At 55.3% G+C, this 8,076-nt stretch overlaps 3 protein-coding genes across 3 annotated transcripts; 2 read left to right on the top strand and 1 right to left on the bottom strand.

The window, feature by feature from the left end:
- The first annotated feature begins 2,265 nt into the window (after positions 1 to 2,265).
- LOC120982659 (histone H1B-like) lies at positions 2,266 to 2,968 on the top strand. The gene has a single exon (XM_040412916.1). The coding sequence runs from the start codon at positions 2,272 to 2,274 to the stop codon at positions 2,905 to 2,907; it is 636 nt and encodes a 211-aa protein (XP_040268850.1). The 5' UTR covers positions 2,266 to 2,271; the 3' UTR covers positions 2,908 to 2,968.
- Positions 2,969 to 6,349: 3,381 nt separating this feature from the next.
- LOC120982698 (histone H2B type 2-F) lies at positions 6,350 to 6,734 on the top strand. Its single transcript, XM_040412954.1, has one exon. The coding sequence runs from the start codon at positions 6,350 to 6,352 to the stop codon at positions 6,728 to 6,730; it is 381 nt and encodes a 126-aa protein (XP_040268888.1). The 3' UTR covers positions 6,731 to 6,734.
- Positions 6,735 to 7,427: 693 nt separating this feature from the next.
- Positions 7,428 to 7,751, bottom strand: LOC120982700 (histone H4). Its single transcript, XM_040412957.1, has one exon. The coding sequence runs from the start codon at positions 7,737 to 7,739 to the stop codon at positions 7,428 to 7,430; it is 312 nt and encodes a 103-aa protein (XP_040268891.1). The 5' UTR covers positions 7,740 to 7,751.
- Positions 7,752 to 8,076: the final 325 nt, after the last annotated feature.

Below are 8,076 nucleotides of genomic sequence, written 5' to 3'. Positions count from 1 at the left end.
TTATCTCGGAGGACAAAGGGAGATCGCCAATACACATGTGAGGACAACAGAACAGACATCACCATTTTAAACACACAATGGGACAATGGCACAATAGAAACACACCCGCATATTCCTCCCAAGCTGACAAGTTACACTTATTATAAATTGTTACAACTTTGTGAGTTTACATTGGCCATACATATAACTTACATTAATTTAAACAGTATAACTTTGGGACAAACCTATCCAAAATTCACTTGAATCGGTTCAGGGGTTTAAAAGTTAGTATATGGCCCATAATCCTGGGGCAAGAGGCTGATAAACAGGCCTCTCCAAAACCCAGTGGCGAGGTCGGTTTCGCCACAGTACTATACTATACCGTGCTGCACTATACTATAATATACTGTGCTGTACTATACTATACTGTGCTGCACTATACTATACAGTGCTGTACTATACTATAATATACTATACTGTGCTATAATATACTGTACTGTACTATACTGTACAATACGATACTATAATATACTATACTGTGCTGTACTATACGATACTATAATATACTATACTGTATATAATGTGCTATACTGTACTATACTATAATATACTGTACTATACTATACTGTACTATACTTAGGTGTACTGTACTGTGCTATACTGTACTGTGCTATACTATACCGTGCTGTACTATACTGTGCTGTACTATACTATACAGTGCTGTACCATACTATAATATAATATACTGTACTATACTATTCTGTACTATAATATACTGTACTATAATATGCTGCACTATACTATACTATACTGTACTATACTGTGCTATATTATACTGTACTATAATATACTGTGCTATACTATAATATACTGTACTATACGATACTATAATATACTATACTTTACTATACTGTACTGTACTATATTATACTGTACTATGCTATACCGTGCTGTAATATACTGTACTATAATATACTATACTGTGCTGTACTATACAATACTGTGCTGTACTAAACGATACTATAATATACTATACTGTACTATACTGTGCTGTACTATATTATACTGTACTATGCTATACCGTGCTGTAATATACTGTACTATAATATACTATACTGTGCTGTACTATACAATACTGTGCTGTACTATACGATACTATAATATACTATACTATCCTGTACTATACTGTGCTGTACTATATTATACTATACTGTCCTATACTATTATATACTGTACTGCACTATACTACACTGTACTGAATATAATATACTATAATATACTGTACTATACTATTATATACTCTACTATACTGTACTATTATATACTATACTGTCCTATACTATACTGTCCTATACTATAATATACTATACTGTACTATACTATAATATACTGTACTATAATATACTGTACTTTGCCGTATTGTACTGAGATTACGGAGATGCAATGAGGGGGATTATAGGGGCAGTTTTCTCTACTTTTCTTACTCCCCAGATGTTTCCGGGGGTCAGTAAAGCGGGGTCCACACTTCTGGGGGGCGGGGCCATACTCTGCCCCATTGTACCGGCACCCCCTCTGCTGCAGCCAGGAGCCCAGGAGAGAAGTCCTCTGTCATCTGCGGAGCCCTGACCACAAGACGCATCTCTGCTCCCTGAGAGCCCTGTACACACATGAGGCGGCATCACTGCGGCGGGGAATGTGCGGGGACACGGAGCACTGGAGCCGGCAGGGAGCGGAGGCCGCCGCCTGTGTTACCCTCCCGGGCTCTCCGCGGCTCCAGCTCCTCCCCGCAGCGTCCAAGCAGCTTCCTGCGGCCCCACCTTGTGGGAAAGAGCCCTGGGATGGGGACGAGGGCCGGGAAGAGAGGGAACGAGCCCCCGCAGCGGAGCCATCGGGCCGGATCCAGCCGGATGTGCAGAACGGCAGGCAGAGCGGGAGGACTGTGGCGGAGATCCCGGGGCCTGCTCCGGCCTCCTCCGCCACAGACGGCGACACACGGTGAGGGGGGATGTCCGGGAGGAGGAAGGCGCGGAGAAGGCGGCGTCTCCTGTCCGGTTCTAGCCGCTAAAGGGCTCTTCTCCCGGGCAGGGAAGCACAAGGGGAGAGCGGAGCTGCAGCCGGGCTGAGAGGGGTGAAGGCGGGGCCTGTGTCCAGTGTCAGCCAATAGACGCGCAGGAGGGCGGAGCTCGGCAGCCAATCACTGCGCAGCGCTGCACATATAAGAGGCGGCCCCGGCTCTGGCCTCAGTGTTTTCTCCAGGAGAAGTCTTTGTGTTTTCTCCCCACGTCTCACACGATGGCAGAGACCGCGCCAGCAGCCGCCGCTCCTCCTCCCGCCGAAGCGGCCGCCAAGTCCAAGAAGCAGCCGAGGAAATCCGCCGCGGCAGGGGGCGCCAAGAAAAGCAAGAAGCCGTCCGGTCCCAGCGTGTCCGAGCTCCTGGTCACAGCCGTGTCCGCCTCCAAGGAGCGCAGCGGGGTGTCTCTGGCCGCCCTGAAGAAGGCTCTGGCTGCCGGAGGATGCGATGTAGAGAAGAACAATAGCCGCATCAAGGTGGCCATCAGGGCTCTGGTCACCAAGGGGACCCTCACCCAGGTGAAGGGCAGCGGCGCCTCCGGCTCCTTCAAGCTCAACAAGAAGCAGCAGGAGACCAAGGACAAGGCGGCGGCCAAGAAGAAGCCAGCGGCGGCCAAGAAACCTGCAGCTACTGCGGCCAAGAAACCCGCTAAATCCCCGAAGAAGCCCAAGAAGGCTCCGGCCAAGAGCCCGAAAAAGGCTAAGAAACCAGCCGCGGCCAAGAAAGCAGCCAAGAGCCCCAAGAAGCCGAAGGCTGCCCCCAAGCCCAAGAAGCTGGCCAAGAGTCCGGCTAAGAAGGCGGCCAAACCCAAGGCTGCCAAGAGTCCGGCTAAGAAGGCGGCGAAAGCCAAGAAGTAACCGGCGCCGCCCGCACCTCTCCTCCAAAGGCTCTTCTCAGAGCCGCCACCTCCTCCTCAGACGAGCTCCACTCCGCCCTTCTGCCCTCGTTCTCCGCTCACAGTGGGCGGGGGCTCCGGCTCCTCTGCGGGCAGGGATAGGGGGCGGGTTAACCCTGTCAGCGCCGCTCTCTTCAGTCTATCAGGGCCTCGCTGCTCGGCTGATAACCGCCCCTCACTGCGCGCCGCCCCCTGCTGGTAGTGATGCCGCCGCTGAGTGTACTGTGCGTGCAGGGGGGTCGTGCGCTCTATCCCTGGACACCAGCGCAGCGATGGAGCCGCTCTTCTCCGCACAGTGACTACGGGACTGTTCTCCCCTTCTCCGGTAGGACGGTCGTGGGGAGCGGGAGAAGGCGGCCACTGACGGGTTAATACTGAGCAGGCTATAGGCGGAGCTACAGAACAAGTACGTTACAGTGATTGGCTAATCTCTGGCTTTTGAAATTCCCGCTCTATTCCCGTTCAGCGGCCGTGGAGAAGCTCCGCCCCCGGCTCATCTGAATAGATATGAGCCCCGCCCCTCCTGCTGCTCCGCCCACCGGCTCAGGTGAATGAATGGCTGTGAGCCACGCCCCTCCTGCTGCTCCGCCCCCGGCTCGGCTGATTAGATGGATGTGAGCCCCGCTACTCCTGCTCTCTCCTGCTGCTCCGCCCCCCGCTCTTCTCAGAGCCCCCACCTTCTCTAGGACGGAGCTGCCGCATTGTGTGAATACATGGAAGCCTCCTGTCCGAGGCGGATTATTCCCTCATTATAGACCACTGATCGGGAGGATGGGGGGAGAAGTGATCGTATACTCGGGAGGATGAGGGGAGTAGTTATATGGTACTGAGGATGATGAGGGGAGTAGTGGTCAGCCAGTGAGGAGGATGAGGGCAGTAGTGATCTGCTAATGGATGGATGTGAGCCCCGCCGTGCGCTCTATCCCCGGACACCAGCGCAGAGAGCAGGAGAAGGGGCGGAGCTATAGGACAAGTGCTTTACAGTGATTGGCTGATCTCTGCTTTTGAAATTCCCGCTCAATTACAGTCCGGTCAGAATCCAGCGGCCGTGGAGAATCTCCGCCCCCGGCTCATCTGAATAAATAGATATGAGCCCCGCCCCTCCTGCTGTCTCCGCCCCCGGCTCATCTGAATGAATAGCTATGAGTCCCGCCCCCTCCTGCTGCTCCGCCCCCCGCTCTTCTCAGAGCCCCCCCCTTCTCTAGGACGGAGCTGCCGCATTGTGTGAATACATGGAAGCCTCATGTTCGAGGCGGATTATTCCCTCATTATAGACCACTGATCGGGAGGATGAGGGGAGTAGTGATCGTATACTCGGGAGGATGGGGGGAGTAGTGATCGGCCAAAGAGAAGGATGGGGGGAGTAGTGATCAGACACTGAGGATGGGGGGGGAGTAGTGATCAGACACTGAGGATGGGGGGGGAGGAATGATCGGCCAGAGAGCAGTTGGGCAATGAGGAGAATGAGTGAAGTAGTTATATGGTATTGAGGATGATTAGGGGAGTAGTGGTCAGCCAGTGAGGAGGATGAGGGCAGTAGTGATCTGCTAATGGATGATGTGAGCCCCGCCGTGCGCTCTATCCCCGGACACCAGCGCAGAGAGCAGGAGAAGGGGCGGAGCTATAGAACAAGTGCTTTACAGTGATTGGCTGATCTCTGGCTTTTGAAATTCCCGCTCAATTACAGTCCGGTCAGAATCCAGCGGCCGTGGAGGAGCAGTCCATTACACACAGGGGCACTTACCGCTCCTGACCTGCTGCCAGTACGGGCAGACATTGCTGCTGTAGAGGGTTCGTCCCCTGTGTGTAATGGACTGCTCCTCCACGGCCGCTGGATTCTGACCGGACTGTAATTGAGCGGGAATTTCAAAAGCCAGAGATCAGCCAATCACTGTAAGGCCCTTGTTCTATAGCTCCGCCCCCTTCCCCTTCTCTGCGCTGGTGTCCGGGGATAGAGCGCACGGCGGGGCTCACATCCATCCATTAGCAGATCACTACTGCCCTCATCCTCCTCACTGGCTGACCACTACTCCCCTCATCATCCTCAGTACCATATAACTACTTCCCTCATTCTCCTCATTGCCCAACTGCTCTCTGGCCGATCATTCCTCCCCCCATCCTCAGTGTCTGATCACTACTCCCCCATCCTTCTCTCTGGCCGATCACTACTCCCCTCATCCTCCCGAGTATACGATCACTACTCCCCTCATCCTCCTCACTGTCTGATCACTACTCCCCCCATCCTCACTGTCTGATCACTACTCCCCCCATCCTTCTCTTTGTCCGATCACTACTCCCCTCATCCTCCCGATCAGTGGTCTATAATGAGGGAATAATCCGCCTCGGACATGAGGCTTCCATGTATTCACACAATGCGGCAGCTCCGTCCTAGAGAAGGTGGGGGCTCTGAGAAGGGCGGGGGGCGGAGCAGGAGGAGGGGCGGGGCTCATAGCTATTCATTCAGATGAGCCGGGGCGGAGCAGCAGGAGGGGTGGGGCTAATAGCTATTCAATCAGATGAGCCGGGGGCGGAGCTTCTCCACGGCCGCTGAATTCTAACCGGACGGTAATTGAGCGGGAATTTCAAAAGCCATGGTACTAGTTCTATAGCCCCGCCCCCATAGCCTGCTCAGTATTAACCCGTCAGTGGCCGCCTTCTCCCGCCCCCCACCGGAGAAGGGGAGAACAGTCCCGTATTCACTGTGCGGAGAAGAGCGGCTCCATCGCTGCGCTGGTGTCCAGGGATAGAGCGCACGACCCCCCTGCCCGCACAGTACACTCAGCGGCGGCATCACTACCAGCAGGGGGCGGGGCGCAGTGAGGGGCGGTTATCAGCAGAGCAGCGAGGCCCTGATAGACTGAAGAGAGCTGTTAGCCCCGCCCCCCGGCTCTGCTGAATGGATGGATGCGAGCCCTGCCCCTCCTGCTGCTCCTCCCCCGGCTCATCGGAATGGATGGATGTGAGTTCTGCTCCGCCCCCCGGTTTAGCAGAATGGATGGCTATGAGCCCAACCCCTCCTGCTGCTCCGCCCTCCGACTCAGCTCTATGAATGGATGTGAGCCCCTCCCTTCTTGCTGCTCCGTCCCCCGGCTCTGCTGAATGGATGGATGTGAGCCACGCCTCTCCTGTTGCTCCGCTGAATGGATGGATGTGAGCCCCGCCCCTCTATTTGCTCCGCCCCCGGCTCTGCTGAATGGATGTAGGTGTGCCCCGCCCCTCTATTTGCTCCGCCCCCGGCTCAGCTGGATGGATGTGAGGCTGCCAATTGGGAGCAGTGTAGACACCACGTGACCCTCTCCTCCAGTAGATCGGCGCGCAGTCAGCAGCAGCTCATTTGCATGGCCGTGTATAAATACCGCCGCGGTGGCAGGAGGAGAACAGACGAGATTTTGTCCTCAGTCAGAATGCCCGATCCAGCCAAGTCCGCCCCAGCGCCCAAGAAGGGCTCCAAGAAAGCCGTCACCAAGGTTCAGAAGAAGGACGGCAAGAAGCGGAGGAAGAGCAGGAAGGAGAGCTATGCCATCTACGTCTACAAGGTGCTGAAGCAGGTCCACCCCGACACCGGCATCTCCTCCAAGGCCATGGGCATCATGAACTCCTTCGTCAACGACATCTTCGAGCGCATCGCAGGGGAAGCCTCCCGCCTGGCTCACTACAACAAGCGCTCCACCATCACCTCCCGGGAGATCCAGACCGCCGTGCGCCTGCTGCTGCCCGGAGAGCTGGCCAAGCACGCCGTCTCCGAGGGCACCAAGGCCGTCACCAAGTACACCAGCGCCAAGTGAGCGCCGCCCCCCGCTCTCCGGACCCAAAGGCTCTTCTCAGAGCCCCCACCCTGTCTCCAGCGGAGCTGCTCCCGGGTCTCCCCGTTGTTCTCACAGTGGCTGCGGTTTTCCTCCCTGTCAGCTAGATGAGATGCGGTAACGCTATGGGAAGTTACAATACAAGCTCCCCTCATCCTCCTCCTCCATGCCCGATCACTACTCCCATCATCCTTCTCCTCAGTGTGGCGCTCCCTGGGGAGAGGCTGTGCGGCCGCTCAGTGCAGGACAGGAGGACGAGGCTCCTACGGGCACATAACGGCTGCGGGGTCTCCGAGCTCTGCTCCTATTGGCTGGGAGAGCTCAGGATCTCGTCGCTCGTTTGAATTTCCCGCCTATAGTTGAGCTGCTGATTTACAGGTGGAGCCGGTCATGTGACCTGTACCAGCGCCGCTCATTGGCGGGACGGATTAACCCCTCAGTCTCCGAGCACAGCGCGTCTCGTAGCTGCGGTGGAGAACACCCGGGGCTCGGGATTTACAGATTATTGGGGGGTTTCTGTAATGTAGACCTCCGGCTGTACTGAGCACAGGGCGCCGCTGATCTCCTGATGGGCGGGCGGTGTTAACCCCTCAGTGGAATCGTAGCTCCTCCCCGGGAAGATGTGGGCGGCTCTGAGAAGAGCCTTTGTGCTGTGAGGACGGAGGAGGCGGCGGCAGCATTAACCCCCGAAGCCGTAGAGAGTGCGGCCCTGGCGCTTGAGCGCGTAGACCACGTCCATGGCGGTGACGGTCTTCCTCTTAGCGTGCTCGGTGTAGGTGACGGCGTCCCGGATGACGTTCTCCAGGAAGACTTTCAGCACCCCGCGAGTCTCCTCATAGATGAGGCCGGAGATGCGCTTGACGCCTCCCCTGCGAGCTAGGCGGCGGATGGCAGGCTTGGTGATGCCCTGGATGTTATCACGGAGCACCTTCCTGTGCCGCTTGGCGCCGCCTTTCCCGAGCCCTTTCCCTCCTTTACCGCGACCAGACATCTTCTAGGTGTGAGGAGCAGAGAGCAGTGACTGCTCAGCCCAGAGCCCTCCTATATATGGAGCATGGGCGGACCTGAAAGAGAACTGGGGGCGGGGCTGTTCCTGACCTCCAGGCCCCGCCCTCCACCTCTGATTGGCTGAGCTCAGAAGTGCTGGTGGTTTTCATTTTCCAGCCTCCATGTTACCAGCCTGTAAATTACATCATATCCTTCGCATTAAAGTAAAGTCTCTATATTATATTATCAACCTCCACATTATATTACAGCCTCCATACTACCAGCCTCCACATTCTATTACAGCCTCTGCATTACATTACAGCCTCCACCTTATATTACAG

This window comes from Bufo bufo (genome assembly GCF_905171765.1).
Source record: "Bufo bufo chromosome 1 unlocalized genomic scaffold, aBufBuf1.1 SUPER_1_unloc_1, whole genome shotgun sequence".
Classification (NCBI taxonomy): domain Eukaryota; kingdom Metazoa; phylum Chordata; class Amphibia; order Anura; family Bufonidae; genus Bufo; species Bufo bufo.
Note: the sequence above shows the minus strand (reverse complement) of the source record. Positions and strands in the feature narration are given on the sequence as shown.

Excerpts from the sequence above, each read along its gene's own strand:
- LOC120982659 (XM_040412916.1), top strand. The coding sequence starts at position 2,272 with ATGGCAGAGACCGCGCCAGCAGCCGCCGCTCCTCCTCCCGCCGAAGCG.
- LOC120982698 (XM_040412954.1), top strand. The coding sequence starts at position 6,350 with ATGCCCGATCCAGCCAAGTCCGCCCCAGCGCCCAAGAAGGGCTCCAAG.
- LOC120982700 (XM_040412957.1), bottom strand. The coding sequence starts at position 7,739 with ATGTCTGGTCGCGGTAAAGGAGGGAAAGGGCTCGGGAAAGGCGGCGCC.